The 23,916-nt window shown below is 37.4% G+C and overlaps 1 protein-coding gene across 4 annotated transcripts in view; it reads left to right on the top strand.

Annotated features, from left to right (window-relative positions):
• The first annotated feature begins 1,351 nt into the window (after positions 1–1,351).
• The window catches only part of LOC141903166 (phosphoribosyl pyrophosphate synthase-associated protein 1-like), a 104,379-nt gene continuing 81,814 nt past the window's right edge, over positions 1,352–23,916 (top strand). For all 4 annotated transcript variants that reach the window (XM_074791191.1, XM_074791189.1, XM_074791190.1 and 1 more), the window contains exons 1-2: positions 1,352–1,508; positions 22,814–22,866. In XM_074791191.1, coding sequence (XP_074647292.1) covers positions 1,414–1,508; positions 22,814–22,866 — 148 coding nt within the window. In that variant the 5' untranslated portion in view covers positions 1,352–1,413. The remainder of the gene's footprint in view (positions 1,509–22,813; positions 22,867–23,916) is intronic.

Raw genomic sequence — 23,916 nt, 5'->3', positions numbered from 1 at the left:
AATGAATAAAGATTTATTTATATTTGAACCGCATAATATGTTAGTTACAGGAGTAACCAACTGTGGTAAAACACATTTCATTTGAGATTTGTTAGAAACCATTTATAAGAATCATTTTGATAATATAATATTATTCTGCCCTACTTATGAAATGAATAAAACATATAATAGGGATATAGTTAAGATAAAAAAGTTTATTATATTAGATCCTAAAACAGTAAAAAAAAATTTAGATAATTGTATAAAAATAGCAATTAATATTTATAAAGGAACAAATACATTATTTATCATAGATTATTGTGCAAATTTACATGATTCAAAAGTTAGAGAAAGTGAGTTATGTTATTTAGCTTTCTCGGGGAGACATTTTGGAATAACAACATGGGTTTTAAATCAAAAATATAATTCAATTGTGAAAGATTTTAGGCTGAGGTGGATCCTAATATCTGATCTCACAAAGCACTTAGGAGTTCAACGATTGTAAACTTCATTCAGATACTTAATATAGTCATTTTACAACACTGTATTAAAACATCAATTCACTAAATACATCTCACGAACGGTATAGAAAGGATGTCCCCTGTTCCTTCAGAATGTTCTGTATTCAGTGACGGTCGCGGCAGAGCTCGCCTCGCAATAGATTTCGATCCTTGTTAGTTTGTATTCCGAGTACCAGGTAAATTATCAGCGGATATATCTGATACACAGCAATTAATGTCTTTCCGTCCATTGTAAAGGACAATTTTGATATCGCTCTCGAAGCTAAGCAGATTCGAAGAGACGCCATCTTAACCAGGAAGTGACTGAATGAAGTAACTTGCTACTTTACATGTTTGACCTTATTTGACATGCATTGAAAATGTAAAATGGAGGATGGGCACAACCGGTCTCTAATCATCTTCACCCGTCAAGGGATTCGAACCCACTACGCTAAAGCTGTTCCCCGAACCCCTTGACCTCACGAGTCGTTGGAGTCGTTACTAGCCGACCAGAATCCAGTCGTACCAATCACAGCGCTTGTAACAAACGACATTGGGCTTGGTTTTCCTTTTAAATGGACCAATCAGCGAACGTTTTACCGAAAAAGGAAGTATTTCGCAAATCGATGTATGATGTCATGCGCAACAGCGCCAGTAATGAAATCACGCTTCGTGGGGCCAGGGGGCTGGTGGAAGCGAGTTCGGGAGTGATACCGGACCCCTGGCAAGCGAGGATGATCTCTAATTGAAGATTGAGACCGGTAACCAGTCTATTGAACATAAGTCCGATTCTGTGACCGATGATTAGGCATAACCAATAAAATATTATCTCGACTATCCAACACATTAATCATTTTACTATAATTTGTTAAATCGTGTGCACGCAATATCGTTCGGTGATTCACCCTCGGCAAAAACTTCACTAAATATAGCTATGGCATCAAAATCATCTCTGTTTGGTATGGAAAGACGCGGAATGCAACTCCTAGCAGGCAATTCCCACCCTGAATTGGCCCAGCTTATTGCGGAGTAAGTGTCATTTTCCATATAATTCAATTCAATAAACTCTTTATTGTACTGCTCACAGGGACTTGTCACAATTGATAGTGAATGAATAAAACCAATATCAATGACCAGGTCCACTATCCCTGTATAATATAAAAAACAAGGGTGGCAACAAATTTTCAATCTGACAATGACTTCTCCACTTCAATCGACTGTAATTCCAAAAATTCTCAACCGATTCACATGAAATAAGCTTTAATACAACCTAGAAGACTTTCTGCTTCGAACGAGCCTACAACCACCACTCTCCGACAATTATCTCACAACGAAATCACCTTTTTTTGACGAGAGATAGCTCAAAATGGAGGTGTACCGATTCTATGGTGGACAGCAAAATGGTCGTTTTTTTCAATTCAAACGATGATTTCTATGTGAAATCTTAGAGATAACCCCAACAAACCATACATTTTTTAAAACTACGCGGTCATACCTGTACGCTTATCTCATTTATTTGTATAATCCACGCGATGGGTGAGCTCGCAAGCTCAAAATCGAACAAATATATGAAAAAGTCACCTCGCGCTATCGCGCTGGCGGCCATTAATCACGTGACGTGCAGGTTCGGGCTATGTTAATAGAACCGCGACAAGTCTACGTCTGTAGACTTGAAAAAAGGAAATATTTGCTAATAATACCACCCCTCAGACGAATGTTGCACTATATTTTCATAATACGGATATTTTATTAATTAACAGAACTTTTAATAAATTTTGTAATGTTTTTCGAAATCTCTAAGCCAATCAATGCGCGTGAAATATTTAGCCCGTTACTACGATATCACGTGATTAATGGCCGCCCAGTTGATGACAAGTTGAACGCCGTGTTCATCCTCATTTTCGATTTTGAGCTTGTGAGCTCACCCATCGCGTGGATTATACAAATAAATGAGATAAGCGTACAGGTATGACCGCGCAGTTGCAGGGATACTGGTACCCCCATCATTGGTCTCATCCATTATCAGTCATGACAAGTCCCTGTGGTACTGCTTACACCCTTTCGGGTCGAGATGCACAGAGTGATATTTACAAATAGTATTTACAAAAAAACATTTTACATTAATATAACAAGAATAAAAGCAGTTTCGTGTTAATTATTATCAGAGTCTAGGATTTCAAAGCCTTTAGAGATGTATTCCCCAATAGGACCATGTAGTTTCTTATCTGTGAGAAGTTTTTTGAATTTGGTCTGGTCCTCCCAATTTGGGGCATCTGGGTATATACAGCTCACTGCTCTGTTTAGGTTATATCTTATTTCATTTAGTCGAGAGCATTCTATTAGGCTATAAAATGAAACTCATCTTCAATGGCATTACAGTGTTGGCACAGTCTATTCTCTCTTGGTAAATTGGTATATCTTCCTCGCTCTATCAGAAGACGATGATTACTTATCCTAAATTTACAAATGTTGGTTCTAAACAGTTTTGGTAGTATAGGATCCATTAAGAATGGCGTCATGGTAAATTCAGGATTTAGATTTTTGTAGCAGTCTAGTTTTGGGGAATTTGATATCCATTTGTGCCAAAAAATTTTATATCTCTCTTGTAGTGTATGTTTAGCTCGGGTAAAAGATTTAGAATTAGATGGATTCTCTATCAGTTCTGAATGGTTAAGGATGCCAGCAAGTTTTGCGAGGAAGTTATACCAAGTCGAGTTCAACAAGATTGACTCTTGCATGGCGTGGTACACCAATCTGTCCTGATTCTGGTGCACAGCATGCCAGAATTTCAGGAGTCTCATACAAGCAGCTATATAGAGTGGGTATTTACCGAGTTCACCAATTACAGCCATGTTTGTTGCTCGACGTGTTACATTAAGTATATATTTACAAAACGAGATAAACAGTTTCTGTAGGTGGTCATCTTTTTCAAATGCTAATTCAATGTTAAAGACATCAGTTTTTGAGATTTTCCTTAGGAGTTGTTTTGAGGGGACCCAAATTTCACAGCTGTACAATAAAATTGGTGCCACCAAATTATCGAAAAGTTTTATACATACTTCTGGGGTGCAGTTACCCGCACCAATAAGTTTTTGGATTGAGAACATGGCTCTTCTAGCATTATTTACCAGGTGGACCTTTGCGTTGTTAAAAACACCGTCTGATGAAAAAATTATACCGAGGTACTTGTATTCTTTCACTATGTCTAATGCTAGATTGCCGTACTTAAAGTCTAGGGACACTGGAATGTTACCCTTACGACTAAATACTATGACCTTACTTTTTTTAATAATAACTTCAAGTTTCCACCTCTGAAAATAGGTATATAACTTATCCAGACAACGTTGGAGCCCTCTTTGGGACTCTGATATCAAAACGATATCGTCAGCGTATAATAAGCAATTTATGAGATAGTTATGTAATTGAACAGGATCACACAATTCATCAAATATATCGATCACATCATTTATGAAAATATTAAACAGGATAGGGCTAAGTATGTCACCTTGCTTTACTCCCACGTTTGAGGGATACATTTCAGACGTTATATTGGTACCGATTTTCAGGCACCAGGTTGTTTTTGAGTACATGCTAGATATTATGTTTTGAAAGTGTTGCCCAAGATTAAGATCGTTTAGCTTATGCATAAGTCCCTTGTGCCAGACGGAATCAAATGCTCGTTTTAAATCAATAAAACATGTGTATAGCTTTTGTGATTTCAGCAATTTTTTGTCAATGATGGTCTTTAGCGTAAATATATGATCAGAGGTGTTGCCTTTTGGCATGAATCCTATCTGGTTTTTATTGATAATTTTATTATAACATAGATATTTAATAAGTCTGTTATTGATTATGGAGGAGAATAGCTTTCCTAGACAACTGTTCAGCGTTATACCTCTATAGTTATCCGGGTTATTGGGCGCGCCACCTTTATGGATGGGTGTTATTATTCCTTGGGCCCAAGAACTCGGGAAGATACCATTACTGTAGACGTGGTTAAAGATTTGTAGTAAGCTTTTTGAGATTGCCTCTTGTCCGAATTTTAGTAATTCGTTGGTGACGCTATCTAACCCCGGGGATTTGTTGTTCTTAAGCTTATTGATTGCTTCAAGTATTTCGCGTTCAGTTATTCTGTAATCAAGTTCATGGAATATTTGAGTATTAGGGTTGATTGGGTTATTGCCTGTATTGGTATCTATTTGATTTTCAGTATGATTTTCCCCTTTACTGATATTAATAAAATGCTGTAGTAGATCTTCCGCATTTGGGCCTTCATAAGTTTTATTCTTATCACCACCAGGTGCAAGATTAGTGACCGCGTTCCAGAATGTCCTGGGTGGTAGATTTGGCTGGTTAAGTTTATCAAGTTGAGCCTGTTTGAATTTTAGTTTTTTTGATTTGATAAGCTTTTTGTAAGCCTTTTTGGCTTTAAAGTATTCAGCTCTGGTATCATCTGATGGGAATTCACTAATAAGTCTGCCTAATTTACGGATTCGGTGCTTTTTTGGTGGCATTGATCATCAAACCATTTCTTATAGGATTTGCGTGCTTTGGTTACCCTTGGCTTTCGGCAATCATTCTTCGAAATATTAACAAAATCCTCTACTATCCGGTCAACTGACTCTTGAGTTGGGCTGTCTGATGTCCATCTGTTACTGTTGTTAAGATCCTGCAATTTTTGTATAGTTTCTGGGTTTGACAGCAGGTTTTGAATATCGGACGGTGACTTGTAATTTTTGAAATGCTTGTTTTCAAGACATTTCTTTTTAAAGCTAGAATGATTTTTAGTTGGTTCCTGGTTTTCAAAGTTTAAGCCTACAGCAATTGGACAATGATCAGACAGCTCACTTAGGTCATGGACATGGAAATATCTGACATTATGAAACAGGTCTTGGTTTACTATACAAAGGTCGGGAGTGCTACTACCATTATACTGATGACAAGTGTACTTGCCCAAAAAGTCACCGGGGCTTCTGCCGTTTAAAATACATAAATTGGCAGTATCACACATTTCAAGCATATTTCTCCCCATTTTGTTAATGGTTTTATCCTTGCTTCTCCTGTTGGGCATATAACCGTTTTTGGAGACAAGCTCCTGGATATTTGGTAGAAAAGCGAAGTCATCCTCATCTGTTTTATGTATAACATTAGCTGCTGGGGTCCGGGCATTAAGGTCACCTATAATCATTACATCACCGCGTTTACGGTATTTAGAGCAGCTGCTCTCTAGGAGTTGAAAAGTTTCATCGGAGTGTTTTGCTCCGTAAGTGGAATTTAAGGGGCTAATATAGGCAATGGCCAGATATAATGAACTAGAATTTCTGGTGCCGGAATTTGGAGTTATTTTGAGCCAAACTATTTCCGATGAATTGTTTTCAACCACTTTGACAAAGTTTCTTAGATAGTCTTTAACATATATTATAATGCCCCCATAATTTCTACGGGCATTTGGCAGATTAGCTCTACACGATTGCAGCTTCTTGAACCCAGAAATTTCGTTTGAGATTTCATCGTTTTGGCAAGTAAATGTCTCTGTTAGGCATATAACATCATAACAGTTGGTAAGTTTCTTAAAGTACTCGTCCTCAGTCTTACATATAAATCCATTTTTCACACCCTGGATATTCCAATGACATATATTGAGCATGATACGGGTAGTGACAGTTATAGTATTTTAAGACAAATACACAGCAGTTGTTTAATACAAGCAAGTGACAGGATAATACCTGTAACAATAGAATTTATATATATAGATAAGAGTATCTAGTGATATCTGGAGTGCCTGGTGAACAGTTGTAAAGCTCTGCGGACACCAGTCGCTAAGTTGTTGGTGAATCTCCTGATTCCGTCTCTCTTGTTGAGATGGATCGAGTCCTTGTAGAAACGTTGTTGATCATCAAGGTTGTCATTGTTCACTACGGTGGTGTTTCTGTCGTGCGCGGCTAATGATACGATATAAGAGTTAAATGATCTCGACTGGATGTCGAAGGTTCGCGTATCGAATCTCGGCGGAATTAATGAGACAACGAGTTTCACACCTGGGAAGTAGTCCTTGATTTTATTAACTAGGTTGATGTATTTGTCTACACAAGCACTACCGCTATTGAGGTTTCTTATATCGTTGGTGCCAACATGCAGTATGATGCAGGACAGACGCTCATGCTGGATTTTGTCTACGACATCCGATGCTTGCCTGATGGTGAAAGCGCGCTTAGAGAATACTTTGCAAGCATCTTTGACGAAACGTTTCGGATCTATATATCTGGTATTCGAATCGCCGATAATGTAAACGCTCCGATAATTCCGACTTTGACTTAGTGAGGCCTCACGAGGTGTCGGGCTGCAGGTGTTGATATGTCGGTCGTTGCTGATTGTGTCATTATCAGAGTCGACAATCAGATTCCTGTGGCCATCAGTATCACTAGAAGCGAGGAGACTATTTTCGTGTAAAGACTCCTCCCTTGCTACCGGTGAATTGTTCGCAGCCGTAGATTTCAAATCATTGAGCAGCTCTAGGGCTGACATGACTTGAGCGTTCGTATTGCACGTTTTCTCCAGGATATCTTTGACGCGATTATCATTTCTGTCTACTAATTTCTTTAGTTGTTCGGACGATTTCTGCATGATCGGTACAGCGGTAGATAAATCCGAGACATGATCTACACGCTTAACTAGGTCATCTAGACGGTCATGCATTGATTTCATGTGTGACAATTTGGCACACTGGCCAGCTTGTTGCGAGACGTTAACCAGCTGTGATTCAATCGATCTAAATAGGTCAAGAATATCCGAACTGTCCAACACTGGCTGGCTGGTTTGGCACCCGATGGAGACACGATTGGACTCTGCGATGTCTACTTGACACCCTGCGGTGGTGTTTCCATTGAGGGCGGTAACTGGAGCGCAACTTATCAGTGGTTGGTTTGGCTCCCCAGCATTACTGCATGGGGGGCAGATGTAAATTTCATCCATATTTGACGTAGCTTTAGAGAGGTCGTCCTCTGATAGCCTGGAGCATTTGTTGTGAGTCCACCCCTCGCATAGAGAGGATTGGATCATTGACTTGGAGTCCGGGTCGGGGCACGATAAGCAGCTTGACTTGGGAGACTTCGCGGGTCCATGCAACGGTAGGGGTGGCCCCGGCTTCTTCTTAAGTAGCTTTTCTAACATCTTAGGCAGATCTTCACTAAGTCAAAGGAGGTACGATGAGCCATGCACACGTAATTTTGCAGATTTCTTAGCCGATCCCTTGTAAAGGGTTATGTGGATTGTGCCGAGGGCGTTGTCATTAGAGTCGACATATGTCCCACTGAAATGGAGGCCGTGGTCACCACGGTCTATAGGGTTGCCATAATCGTTCCTTAGTTCGGATAGGAATGATTTGACACTGCTACTTGGGTCTTTGCTTGACAGGTCAATAACCACTGACTGAGTCTTTTCTGAGATATTAATCTGTTGGTTTAAAAGACCCAGTTCATTTTCTGTTGATGATTTTCGCCGTCTATCCGAGGTTGTGGTATGGCTTAAGTGTTCTCTGAGATGCACGTAAGCGCTGTTAAGTTTTTGAAATTGTGCAGTAGCATTTGGAATAACGCTGCGATCCGGGTGAGTTTCTCGTGCCAGGGAGAGGTACTTAACGCGGAGCTCGTCCAGTGTAGGCAGTTTAACGAATTGCAAAGTGTTCATGCTTACTTTCACCTCATTTCCGGGTCTTTGTATGGACGGCGCCATTTTGAATTCCGACGATCGGTGTAGTTTCGTCACTATTTCGAGTCTACTCACGACTTAATAAGCTCTGGCGTTTCTATACTTGCATCTGTGTAACATCGGAGTATTTAATTTAACCTCTAAGGGTTAATTTCAGTTACTTGACGGTAGTAATCGGTTAGTTTTGCACAAGATTTATAGAGCGACAAATTTCGCGGCCATGTCCTACTACAGCGCCCGACGTTCCGAGCGGAGGTGAAAGTGCGGGTCGAGGTGAAATGGGCTTTGATAATGGATAAATATTTGATAATTTACTTGCGATATGTTAATCCTACTTTAATAGATCCGCCATGTTTTATAATGAATTTACCCATGATGCAATGCGCGCCGGTCGTTTAGCTATACTATACAGAAAGGCTGGAAACGATCCTATCTCCGTAATGCTTAAATGTACCCGAAGTTATCGGGACAGCCGAACACTGCCGATGATTGTCGAAGTACGTCCTTGGTGTCAATTTTAATCCTGAAATATAGGAGCGCCCATAATTTCAATTGTAGATGATTTTTTTGGAAACATTGACACTGTTTTAGCTCCATTAAAGATTTTTAATGGCAACAAAATTGATTTTTGAAAATTCGCGATGCCTCTTCGGAATTGCTGTGACGTCATCTGTCCCGATAACTGCGGGTAGATTTAAGCATTACGGAGATAGGATCGTTTCCAGCCTTTCTGTATAGTATAGCTAAACGACCGGCGCGTGTTGCATCATGGGTAAATTTATTATAAAACATGGCGGATCTATTAAAGTAGGATCAACGTATCGCCGGTAAATTATCAAATATTTATCCATTTTCAAAGCCCATATTCAAGTGCCTGTGGTTTTATCGACAAAAAATGACATTTAGAGTAATTTTATAGAGACATATTGACTTTTCACATTTTATTAATCTAGTCCGTATTGGAAATCCCGATTATGGCAATCAATTCAAATCAAATCAATAAATTTCCGATTCGCGATTTAGATCATCAAAAATGTTATTATAAAACACGTTTTCAAAGTTAAGGTAACTAATTTATTCATTTTAGTACACAGGTTTGATTTGACACTAAAATTAGTTGACGCATTGCAATTAACAGGAGTTGACCTCTATATGATACTTTAGCGTCAGACGTTGTAGGGAACCGGTAACAACGACTGGTATTCAGACTAGACTTGACAGTGCTTCATCTAGCATTAAAAAAGGGCAGGGTGCTGTTTTCAAATAAGGGCATTTTTGTGCGTGATTCCAATCGGAGCAAGGGCACATAATAACGCACTCATGTCGGTTTTAGGGGCAAACTGCAATGTTCCCTAATGCATAGAATCGAGGTACCCCCTGCTATGATTGAGGACTAGAAACTGTTTAAGTCCGGACCTACGGCAAGTGATGAGGGCACAAGGGCGAGCATGGGACACATCTGAAGGGCACAAGGGCGGCTATTTTCGGGGGCAGGGCGGACCGTCCCTCTATTTTTGGCTAGATGAAGCACTGCTTGATATGTGGCCTAGTTTAAGTTTTCCGGGAATCTAGTGGTCAGTAACCTGACTGGTTTAGTTTCACGATCGGATAATTTCACAAACGACAGTCAGGAATGGGAAGGTCAATTTTCAATGAAATCTTCGTGAGTCAATTTGACTCACGAGGAATTTGCCTGGCATTTCATTGTCTCTTAAGATATCCGTCTAATCTTTGTTGTAATCAACGCACAACAGATTCGTAGTTTGTTTGATACCTATAACACCTCACCTGACGATCTTAATCCATGTGCAAATCGGCCTTAAGTGAGAGTAAATTTCCGTCAATTCGACGGCGGCCAACGTGTGGAGGGTGCTGGCACCTGTGGACAGAGGCCAGGACCACAACACAAACTAACGAGACGAAACGATGAAATTGAAAAAAATTAAGAAATCAACACTTATTTACATTTTTCTTCAACCAGAATTTATTTTTTCATTATTTATAATGGAAAACACGAAGATTTGAAATATAAGTTGGAAAACTATCAAAAATAAAAATTGTCGTTTCATTTTGAAAGTTTTATTTAAATCCCTGTAGGTCACCTAGTCTATCATGCCACATGTATGCAATACAGAGAAATGGCGGCCAATGGTGATATTGGTGGAGAAATTAATTAATTTCTCAAAATAATGTTGATTAATCGCTCGAAACATACATAAAATCGGATTATTTCAAAAGGTACCTGTGTTAGTTTGTGATTTAAGCCATTAATTGTGGACTGAAGTGAACAGAAAATATATTTTTGAAGTGTTACTTTTTTAGCCCACTTGGGACTTTAGTCCCAGCGGGCTATTGCGTTCACTTTTCGTTCATCCGTCCGTAGACGGAATCCAGTTATTTTGAGAAGTTTTGAAGACGCTTCAAGGTAATGTCTTGATATTTAGGTTACACATGTATCTACCCTAGACACATCTTCAGCCCAAAAACTGGCCCTGTCAGATTCAAGATGGCCGACTGGCAGCCATTGTTGTTCGCCAAAATCAGCACTTTTTACACATTTTTTAACTTTTTGAGGGAAATTTTGAAGACGCTTTGATCAATTACCTTGATCTTTCGGATATATGTGAATTCCCCCAGGGCCCATCAGCATAGCAAAAATTGGGTCGATCGGACTCAAGATGGCCGTCCTATGACCTTTTTAGTGCCCAAAAATGTTAATTTTGGCCCAAATTCTGAGTCCTGTAGCTTCCTACGGGTTTATCATTTCTCATTGCAATTTGTGATGGGTATTCTTTGGAAAGGGATGTTTTATACCTGAGACAGGTATTTTTCATCAGCCAATTATGACGCAATTGGTGGCCATCTTTTGTGTCAGCAGTACTCATTCGTAAGTGGGAAAAAGTTTTTCCACATTATATTGATACCTAAGCGTATTTTGTTACCACAATCATTTAGAAAGTTGTAGCTCATGACGTGTTCTATGATTGTGGTGAGTTTCAAGGTCATTGGTTTTTGTATATGGCCACCAGGGGGCGTTGAATATTGAAATTGTTAGATTGTTGAGCATTCGGAACCACTTCCCAAGTGGGCATGGTGTCCCTGGACCCCTAGTTCAACCGTGTTTTGGCCCTTGTCATCCCTAACGTTGGTATAAGCTCATCCGATTATAAAAAGCTTTCCACCAACGATTAGGTAACTAACTATGGTTTAGGCCTACAGTAGAACAATATTATATTTCAATTACGTTATTGTAGAGAACGTGCTTGTATCTTAACAATGCTTGCAACATCATAATAAATAGAAGTAATTATTTTAAACAAAAGTTCATTGGGAGTTTTTTTTTGTCAAATTGGGAAAATTGAATTATTTTTGGATTGGGAATATGTCCAGTTACCGGACATAAATTCGGCCCAGCGTGATGCCTGTATATGGATTTCATTTAACTTAGCCGATTAGTTTGTCTGATGTAAGAGAATAACACGCGCGCACCGCCGATGTGTGAGAGTGCCGTTCATTCTATCATCACTGAAGAAGCACACACACACACACACACATTGCATCTTCAGCGCTCGTTTGGTTATGCACGCCTTTGACGTTTTATTTCCGGATCATTTCGGTGGCTAGTAGTATTTTTTCTTATTTTTCGAAATTGAATGACTCAAACCAGATTCCATGGGCACAACAATAAAATATAGCTGCAAAGTGGCGATAACGGGTTTTCTGCAAAGCCATTCAGGGTGATGGGAGCTGTAGAAAATGTAAATACTGATACATAAAATGAAATGCATTGACAGATTGAACCTAATATGTAACCACTGTGCAAAATGTCAAATGTGATTCAGGTTTGAGACCAAACTTACGCGGATATACAATCAACTAATGTGAATTTATACGGCCAGGGATTCATTTTGGCATTAAAGGGCAAATGCCATCATCAAAATTGTACTTTCCGCGATTTCATAACCAGAAGAAACTTGAGTATACATATAATGACCTGAGATGTGACTTACGGTATTGAAAAAAGGAGCACGAATTAGCTGTAATAGCGGAATAGTCATCTATTTATCCTTCACTCCGTGCGTATATTTCATATTCAACCCGCGGGTGTTGCTATTTATGATGTTAACTATGGCAATCAACACAAGTACGTGTGTGCTAGTACGTGTAGCCTATGTATAATCGATAAAATAAACCATTTGTTCACCGTATTCACTGACCTACAGCGCTACTCACTTATATACGATTATCATGTTATATACAACGGTAGCAACACTATACAATGGTAAGAGTTTATTAATTCAAATCACTCCCAAAACGATAAAATATTGCATGAAATGGCTAGTGAAATGACTGGAAGCCGCGAGCGTTTGTCAGATACGACGTCAGAAACACGCACCTGCTAAGATAAACAATAACAGTGAGCATGTGCTGAAATTGCCGATTTAAAAGTCATATTTCTCAGTAATGGCTGAACTAAAATTCAAACCATATTTGGTATTTGTGAATACATCACATTTGAAAATGAATTATACACAATATTCTATTTTGATGGAATATGCTCTTTAAAACTTGATGATACTGTACTATCAACACGCTTAAAAAATGGATCTGTTCTTAAGAACTCATATTAAGAATCTGCTGAGTCGATACGTTGAGTAAATTTACAGATAAGAACGTATGATGATTTGGAATAGATTAAGGGAGTTAATCTTTTTATTGAAATATTTGAATAAATACATATATTGTAGTGTAGATTCAATCAATAAATTATGATTTGATTGGTCTGGGTTTTGGCCGATGTTGATTTAGGGTTTTATGGGTTACAAATTCTATACTGATAAAAAATTTATACCTGCAATATGTGAGTAAATATCAAACCTATTCGACTAGTTACGTGTGTTTCAGAATAAACGGGACAGTCACTCTTAGTTATTAGACAAATAATGTTCATTTTGTTATGGATATTCATTACCTTTATGAAAATTCTATAATAATATTTGTTCTGTCCTAATTTCATTTACTGTATGAACCAATGATATGCTTTGTAAATATGATGTAATAAAATAAATTTGAATTTGAATTAAATTTGAATATGAGAATCCAGCATAACTTGTATTCTTTCCACTTGTCTTACGTGTCTCTGGATAACAGTTCAAGAGTTGCAATTACAATCAAATCCAAATTGGCTAAAAAGTACATAGGTCTAATTGAAATGAACTGTTAGTCACTGCAAACCTATTCCAGTGTTATGTTGATCGTGTTGAATCACTTTGCTTGAGTTGAAAGAATCAGATCTATAATATGATGCAACATCGGTCGAAGATAGTTCTTGGTGTTGACTGCCCTTGACCATTTAATTTCATGCGTTTAACATTGGAATCCGCATAAACCCATTTGAACTGCAAAATATTCATAGAACATGAAAACCTATATTGTAAACAGTACATGTAGGCCTATAGCCTACAGTATTCAAACTTTCACCGATGTTGGATATTTGAATGAATGTTAGGCTATTTCAATATTCTAAAGCAGGAAATAATAAGCCCAAACAATATGCCCTATTCCCATTGGTATAATGCGTTCAGCTGTACCATACACTTATTAATCAAGGAGAAATCGGTAGACCAAACCTACGTACAGCAAAATGTACAGGCCTACATCGTGATTTCTGGTATACAAGCCGTGACCACATAGAAGGTTTTGGATCTAGGCTTAAATATAAATGTCAGCAGGTTAGACAAGGCCTCAGCAAAATTTAATTGCAGGGCTCAAATCAATTAGCCTTTCTGCGTGTGCCTTTCTACTTCACCGTATTGTTTTAACAATATCTAGTGAATAATGCATAAACTGAATTAGACTTTAGGCTAGTCCTGACCAAATCCTATCCATGTGATAATGGCACCAGTTATAGTAACATCAGTGTAGGGCCGACGAGAGGGAAAAAGTTGTGTTTGTAGTACAGTGTACTTAGGCATGGTAGGCTTATCGTACTCACTTAATACTTAAAATGCTGGAGTTACCCGTACATTACTGTACGGTGATTTCCACTGGTTAGCCGTATATGAGTACGTTCATGCTCTGACTTGCAATATTGGGATTCGAAACCAAATGAAAAAAAAATCCAGCAGTAATCCAGTGATTTACTTACTGAGCAACAGAACGCAACTGCAAGGTTGATGGAAGTTAATTTACATATAGCCTCACCTAACTCACGTACGGCGTATGTAGGGAACTCGCGTACGGTTAACAAATTCGTACTTAAAATGGTATTTATTGGCTACTATAATAGGCCCAAGGTCAAGAACAACAAGATAGACAATACCTGTCGGACTCGCGAACGCCGGACTCGTGAAGTCTTGGACTCGGGCCTGATATTCTACGGAGCATAGAATTATCGGTACATGTGCATTCAGGTTCAATTCAATTCTTTATTGACAGTTACCTAGTAACTAATTTTAAGTTTCAAATAGGATAGACAGTACATTTAGACAATCTGCTTGTTCAGACAGACTGTTATTACAGTATCAATTTATACATTTCTTTAAGAAGCTGTCAGTTGCCGAATCTGAATGAAGATGGATTTTATGTGACGAAAATAGGTGGAAAATTAATAATAATAATAATAATAATAAATATAGCTGCGTAGCAGCGATAACGGGTTTCTGCCTAATAAGTTCATATGTCGAACTGGGAAGCGTACGAAGATTTCATCGAAATAATTCTAGCCCATAGCATATGACTATTGCCAAGAAGCGCAACCTGGGTCAACATTATGTTGGATATGTGGATATAAGGAGTCCATTTGTCAAAGCATCGAAGCAATACAGTCCAACTTGTTTATGTCTCAGATGGAGCGCGCGGGGCAGGGCCGTCATTATATTGCTGACTTATCCAAATTACACTTACACAGCCCAACGTTTTTCAGTGTTTAAACTCCGTCATACTCAGCATTATAGGACAGTGAGGAATTTAATCTTAGCCCTTGGCTTGATTCGAGCAAAAAACCTTAAATGACTTCACAGAATTTGATAATGAGTCTAGAATTTTCAAAATTTTTGAAGAATGCTTTCTCTGGTTTTGACATCAATTCAAATTTACTCCTGAATACATTAGTCAAATACATTCTTATTTTATTGAAAGAAATTCTACTGATCACAGATTTTGAAATGAATAATGTGTCGATTTATCCAGATGAAATAATTACAGCAAAATCAACTGACGATCAACAGGGTGGAGTTTTCATTTATCTTCGGATAATTTGTCTACCCCTGATGATACAAGCATTTTGGCGTTATCTTTTGAAACCTCAACCCTTTATCTGCGTCGTGTCAATTTGTCAGCCACAGTCAATTTTTTATGCTATCTGACCTCTTTCCACCTGAAAGTATAATAGATATCTTAGAAGACCAATTTAAATCGTGCGTTTGTCGTGAAACGTCTATTACTGCTGTCTCGCATCCGTTAAGCCGTGTGGAATTGGTATTTTAAGGGCTATTCAGTTTACTCCAAAACAAGTCACTGATAAACTTTAAAAAGCCTCATATCAAGGGTATATCGTAGGACTCTTGATGCCCGTGAATTATCATCCCATAATAACAATGAATCCAATTCTGCATGTACACTAGCACGACTGATTACTAATCCAAATATTTTAAACATGACATTATAAAAAAAAAATTTCACAAAACGTCAAGTACTTACAGCATCTGAGACGCTTAATTTGAAATGTACACTTGCACACTGTGGTTTGAATATATTCCCACCAGCTGCAAGAATCGGCAAAGGAATTGAAGACCGTAGTGACCTGTTCATTCCACGATTAACAGCTGGAAAGAAAGTAATCAAAATAAATAGTCGTATACATAAGTGTAAACCAGTCCCTTTTTAACTACTAAGGCTTTCCACTGGCTCTACACACTACATTAAGGACCTAAATCTATTCTAGGCGTATCCCCCAAAAAGCTAGGCATTAGCCAACAATGATCATTGCTTTGCCGAGTACTCATTTGCTACCATATGTACTCATATCATAGCACCACCCAGTGGAAAGGTAACCTTAACTGCAGTTAGACCAAGAAATCATGTCTAACATTCCCTGGTTAGTGGATTCTCACCTTAGATTACATAAACTCTGCTGTTGTTGTCATCGATCCTAGTCGTTAAGTGAAGGCGGAAGTAAAATTCCATATGAAAATCCCTACCATTTCTGTCCATATTACGGTGATTTGAGCCAGAAATCTTCAGGAAATGTTGCCAACATAAATTGATTTACTAATAGAATTAATCAATTGACTCATTTTAGGGATCATAGTTCATTAAAGTCCTAAAAATCGTCATAAATTTGCGATAAATTTAAGCTGAAAATGATTTCAGCCATCCGCCATGTTGGTTGTATATTGTCCGCAGTAAATGACGGACCCGGTAATTGTAAGTCTGAATCCGTGATTTACGGTTGAATTTGACCCTCAAGGTCGTCAGGTAATTTGTAGGCTTTTCGGAATGTACTTTTATCAGTGGATGACAATGCTTTGCGTTATTCTTGTCACTTTTTAGACCTGGTAATTACACGGGATTAATTCATAATAAATTACTATATGCAAATTCGAAATGGTCAGGCACTGAGTTTTATTTCTGACAGAAATGAAAATTACGTTTATAAGCTGTTAGTGATCGAATCTGAGAGGAGTTACATTTTATGAAAAAATTTTCGCTGGAAAGTGGAAAATTTATAATAATAATAATCAACAAAATTACAAGAGGGTTTCTGCGAAAGCAGCAGAAACCCTAAATATAGCTGCAAAGCAGCGATAAATGGTTTTCTGCGAAGACGCACCATGCCATTCAGGATGATAGGAATCATCGAAAATTCAGATACCGATGCATACAATATAATGACAGATTCGAACCTAATATGCAACCACTGTGTAAAGGTCTAATGTGATTCAGCTTTGAAACCAAACTTACGTGGCAAAAATGTCATTAAATATGAATTGATTAGACCAAGCATTTATTTTGTATCAGCACACTTAAAAAATGGATCTGTTCTATTAGGAAACTCATCTTAAGAATCTGCCAAGTCAATAGGTGTTGAATACATTTACTGATATAAGAACATATTAGGATTTAGAATAGATTTCTAGGAATTAATCTTTTTATTGAAATATTGGAATAAATACATATATTGTATTGTAGCTTCAATCGATACATTATGAATTGATCTAGTTTGGGTATCGAGCTGATGTTAATTTTGGCTTTTATCGATCACTAATTCTATACTGATAAACAATTTATACCTGCAACATGTGCGTAAATATCAACCTATTCCACTAGTTATGTGTGTTTCCTAATAAACGGGACAGTCACTCCTAGTTATTAGAAAAATAATCTTCATTTTGTTATGGAAATTCATAACCTTTTTGAAAATTCTGTAATAATATTGGTTCTGTCCTAATTTCCATTACTGTTGAACCAATGATATGCTTTGTAAATATGATGTAATACGATAAGTTTGAATTTTAATTGAATTTGAATATGAGAATCAAGCATAACTTGTGTTCTTTCCACTTCATCATCATCATCATCAATTGTGAAGGATCTGTGGTAGGCTCCTTCGAGTCTGTGGTTATCCTCCTCGTTGTTTCTCATTTCGTTGATAGGTTTCCCGGTTTGGGGAAAGACAGAGACTCCCTTCTCTATTGGTTATTCAGTAAATGCGTTGAATTAGTAATTAAAATCAACACGATTGTTTTTAATCGTGAATTTTAGTAATTTTATACTCATGATTAGTAAAATGGTCTTACTTGTCTCTCGATAGGAGTTTGAGAGTTTCAATTACAATCAAATCCAAAATTGGCTAATAGTACATAGTCCTAAATGAAAGAAACTATTAGTCACTGCAAATTCCAGTGTTATGTTGATCATGTTAATCGCTTTGCTTGAGTTGAAAGAATCAGGCCGTCTATGTTATGATGAAACATTGGTCGAAGAGTGTTATCTTGGTGTTGACCGTCTGCCCTTGACCATTCAACGTCATGTGTTTGACATTGGAATTAGCCTAATACCCATGAAGTGCAAAATATTCATAAAACATGAAAACCTATATACATGTATACAGTATTCAAACTTTCACCGATGTTGGATATTTGAATGAACATTGGCTTATTTCAATATTTCAAAGCAGGATCAATCAATAGGCCCCCTGAGCCACATTAACCAACCAAGCTGGTTCAACAGGTTCACTGAAACTGAGAAAGTAAAACAACAATTGAAGAATACAGAACATTTACTATGAACATAAAATAGGGCACAAAAAAGGGTCTCCTGATGATTTGATGATGATGACGACGACGACAACGACGATGATGAGGTGTCAGTCAGAGGGATGCTAGTGTTGTTAATCTCCAGTTAGTGTTCTGACTCCTATGTACTGGCTTTTTTCAAAGTACTAATTCAACTCCGAAGCAAAAGTATTTCATACTGTATCAAATAGAGTCAACAATTCTCCTCAGTTGAAGAGTAATGTTGAGTTTGAATCTGTTAGTAGCTAATGTAAAGGTCAAATTAGTACTAGGTCAGGTCGAGTAGTTAAACAGCCCTTAAAGGTTGAATAGAATAAAATAGTAGTTCATAATAAAATGAAAGGCACAACGATTAAAACTTTGCTGTGTTGATACATATGGACTAGAGCCAGTACCCAAAATACTTCGTTAGAGTTAAACCAATGATTATTAATCAGCTAATCAGTTCATATATGTTTATATAATATTTCTAGTCAAAGGTAATTTATTTCAATTCCCTAGACCTGCCAGGTAAATAATTTGCAGAAATGAATAGGCCTACTTTTTAAAGGGTACGAAGATGCAATAGCAACCTCTAAAGGTATATTAGGGATAGCACTGGTAGACTCTTTTAGGTAATGATAGAATTACCTTAACCCTATAACTGCCGCTCCCGAGATAGTCGGGAGCGTAATTTCACCCCAAACTGCCACTCCCGAAATAGTCGGGAGCTGAATGAATATCAGTAGGAAGTGTCTGCACCTGGCGGATATTGATAGAACTATATCGGTAGTACAGACACAAACTTAACTTCAAGGTCGTAGAGTTTTTATGGAAAAATTTTACGCTTTTACTTAAAATTAACACTTAGAAAATGACTTGATGTGTAATAACAAGTGTGCTTATTGTCTTATGGATAATGCTAGATCAACAAAGCGACTAAGGTTGGACCAATTCGTTGATATTTTTGATCAGAATGATAACACATTTGGACATTTGAGTGATGAAGCGTGAGATGAGAATTCATAATTTGGTGTTGAGGATAGTAGTTCGGATTTTGAGGAGGGTGATGATTTTGACAGTAACCATGGCAATGCTGAAAATAATTTGGATGATCATGATTATAACAGTGATGGAATTCAGCCAGCTGGTCATTATTTTTGTGGTAACATTCCCTTGTGTCCTTATCCTTGTTTCAAAATATGGCATGCTAAAAAGAATCTGACTGAAAATTGAATGTGTTCGAAATCCGAGAATTTTGGTATCAGTGAAGTGACCATATTCTGGCATAAAAAAACCAATAAAAACTTAATTACCATAGTTATCAACATGAAATAAACTTTATTGTGTAGCAATCATTACATATAAGTGTATTAGATTGAAAATAATCATATATTTGCTTACTGTAACATGATATATGAGTTTGAAATTTCATTTTTCGATTGGAATGGAGTTCGGCGGCCATCTTGATGACGTCATTGGTTGATCTAGTTTATACTGCCTCACTTTTTTTGGTGGGATAAGATAGCTTAGTACATTTACTTGCTAACCATATATAGTTTGCATGAGTTAAATTCAGAAGTAAAAGCCATGGAGCTAATTGAATATATTGTATGTTATACCTACAAAAACCACTAATTGTAAGTGGCAGGAGAGGGTTAATATATTACAAAATACTGGCATTGAAAGGGTTAATAGCATCAGAGACCAAGTATTAGTATTAGTATTAGCATATAAGCTAGTAACTGCACTGCGATCGTGCACTGGTCAGGTCAAAATCTTCAGTGGAAACGTAGATTTCCCCGGTTGGAGGTCCAATTTTATCATTCGTGAGATTGATGTAGATCCACTAAAAAATGGTCTTGGGGAAAAGTTGAAAGTTTAGATTTTAGCACACTAATAGAACAAACCGTAAGTAACGTCTTATGAAACTTGGGTTACGATCTCTTTTAATCTGTTTTACAACATCATTGTGAAACATGGCTGTTTCTAGACCCACTGTCCCGCGTATTCAACAAATGAATAATATATGAGATAATTTCAGCAAACCTTTATCAGGGGCGTAGCCACTGTTGCGACAACTGTGACATATGTCGCACCAATAATTGCGACATATGCCCCACCCTATCATGATTAAACATCATAATAAACTTTATTCTGTGTTTACTTGGGGGGTATCAAGTTGTTGAAGATGTCAGTGGTGCAACAGTATTTCATTCGGGGTTTCATAGTTTTTGAAAAATTTACCAAAAAGTTTCAAAAATTTGATATATTTGAGCAGCATCTTTAACTGTCCAAAATAACACATGTGAAAATTCAATGCTATTTGTCTCGGAAGAACTCAATATCGCCAAGATCCGACGCTTTTTTCTTGGTAGTTATGGGCTTTCTAAGATGAAACCTCTCAAAATCTTGGATATCTGAAATTTATGTTGACACAGATTTGACTTCTATCATAACGTCATAACATTGAATGAGGTGGATCAGCTGGCGCGTGTTATTTAACAAACAAAATGGCGGCACAATTGAATAGGACGATATTTATCATTTCTAGGGCGATTACTAATACTTCAGGCGTATGATATAAAGATTTATTTTGTGTGATGTTTTCAATGATTCATCTAGTTTTGATATCCCGTGCATAAGTCACCTTGTTTTATCAGTAACCGGCACTGGCCTCAAATTTGAAGAACTTGGGAGCTTCTGTACTGATTGGTCCGTATGATAATGAAAAACATCCCATGAAACCCAGGCTCTCACCAAGTTTGTACCGTATTTTAACGGGTCACTCATAGTTTTAGTTGTTTCTCGTCATTCAAGGGATGTATTAAAATTATGAACATTTGTTCAGTCAAAAGGCCCATAATCAATTTTGCGAATGTTTCATTCTGGTTAACAGTTAGTTATCATTAAAAGAGCACACTGACCAAAATTGAATCCTTTTTCATATATTTTTTTCTTGTTTAGTTTTCAATGAAATGAATATTTCCATACCGGTATCCTACTTTTCACTTCACACCAGCCACTCGACCATTCGTCCTTTATATGAACTATAGTGCTATTTTCCCAATCAAATTGCTAGATTTCAATTGTTTGTCATAAGTCAACACTTGTAATTCAAGTGTGATTTTAATGTGCTTAGAGATACATTATGACTACCTCAATGAATGACGGCGCCATGTTTAATTAAGCTGCGCGTCAATCTTAGGGTATTATAGGGTGGAATTATCTTGATTGTATCCATACGAAGTTTATTTAAGGTTAGTGTCAACAAATGGTCCAGTATAGTCCCTCTAATTATTTATGTGGAGGGATGCTCTTAACCTGGAAAACCCGTAGTCTGTTTCGTGTTATCCTTGGCCTACGTGACTGAAATTGCTTGAGCATACGCTGCCGGCGGGCCGCTTCAAAGTTATGAATAAAGTATTATTAAGTATTGTATAATTGATTGTTAATGACATACAACAAATAAACCTTTAAAGAAGGGTACCTAGTGTCTGATATTCTGCTAAAAAATTCCGGATTGATTCAACGCATAGTTTTTTCATAGTGAGCATTTTAGTATGCTCACTATGTGATTTGAATTGGTATCTGTGCTGGTTTTTCAAAAAGTCGAATCTTAATTGACTCCTATTGCATAGGCAAAGCCAGACCCCCAGATGTGTATGGAATTGAATTCAACACAGAAATTTGCCTGATTGCAATGAATCTTTTTGAAAAATTAGCTTGAACATTGGATCGGGCGAGATTTCCACCCCTTCTGTAAAAAAAAGGTCATTGATGATCAAATATGGCTGCCATTGGGGTGGCCATCTTGAATTTCTTGTTTGCATGATGCTGCCTGCAATTCTTTACACAAATTTGGTGGGCGGATCAGGGTAGAGGTAATAGTCCATGCCTATTGTATATGAAGGTCATCGGCTTTCAAATATGGCCACCAGGGGCAGCCATCTTGAATTTCTAGCACACATTTTTTTTTTAGCAAGAATTTTGTTTGGTGAAATGTCTACATTCACATATAGCCTATATATATATATATATATATATATATATATATATATATATATATATATATATATATATATATATATATATATATATATTCCATCGCAATAACTAAAGGCCTACGAAGGCACAGACAGAACCCACCATGGAAAGTTTTGTTCCGGTTCAGAGATTGTATCATCTTTGCAAGTTTCCCACTGGCAGCTCATAAACATGCTATGTGAAGAACAGTACAAATTGTTTATTTCAGTGAATACGCCTCATGCAATTTTTGTCCTACCCTATGGGCTCCTTATTATAAAGATCAATTATAACTAATTAGAAGTACCTTTTTCCACTTTTCAGACGTCTCGGTGCTCATCTGACAAATCTATCGGCTTTTCACAAGTCAAATAGAGGTATGTATAACCATTCAATTATTTTTTTTAATGTACATGCCAGCCAAGAAAAAATGTCATCACTATGTACTTATTATCGCCCATCAAATATGAACTCGACGTATCGGCCCCGTTGCACGTGGTTGCGAATACAAACATGGCCACTCTCTCAATTTTCAATGATAGAAATCGTGTGTGCATTTCAATTATTTCGGCTGTTAGGGTTTTAAGGCACAATATAAGTTGATGATGTGATATGACAATGTTAATTGATGATAATTCCGCAGTGAAGCTAGTCACGAATGGTGCCGATTGAGTGTACAGCTGCCAAAAACACTGAAATGTGCGTAGTTGCGTAACTATTTGCAGTGAATTGCAGACGAAACATGAAGCCTTAACGGCCGTTTAAAAAAAAATTATACCAATCGCAATTGTAAAATAAAAATGAGATAGAACCTAAGTTAAAATTCTGGCCATTTCTAAAATGTTATTACTAATTTTTAGTCAGTGCGGAACGTTTAGTTTTCCAACAATAATGAGGGGTGGTAGGTAGTCATGCAATTCAAGTCATCATTTATTACACGTTACTTCCGTGTTGTTGAAAATCTCGCAAGTCCTGGACCAAATCCCAATGTGATCTGTGTGCTTGCCACAAATGCACACAGATCACACTACACTACCCGTTACACACTCCAATACCCACAGCTTTCATATATCCATCCAAATATTTAGTGTCTTTCTTCCTGGACGTATCGGCCCCACTCCGCGTGGTTGCGCCACCGCGCGGGATTTATGCGAAGCAGCAAACACAAACATGGCCACTCATGAAGCCTCACAAACATGAAGCTTTAACGGCCGTTTAAAAGAAAATTATACAATTTATATTATAAAATGTTTTTACTAATTTTTAGTCAGTGCCGAACTTTAGTTTTCCAACAATAATGAGGGGTGGTAGGTAGTCATGCAATTCAAGTCATCATTTATTACACGTTACTTCCGTGTTGTTGAAAATCTTGCGAGTCCTGGACCAAACCCCAATGAACAATGTGATCTGTGTGCTGGCCACAAATT

This window comes from Tubulanus polymorphus, chromosome 4 (assembly GCF_964204645.1).
Source record: "Tubulanus polymorphus chromosome 4, tnTubPoly1.2, whole genome shotgun sequence".
NCBI lineage: Eukaryota > Metazoa > Nemertea > Palaeonemertea > Tubulaniformes > Tubulanidae > Tubulanus > Tubulanus polymorphus.
Note: the sequence above shows the minus strand (reverse complement) of the source record. Positions and strands in the feature narration are given on the sequence as shown.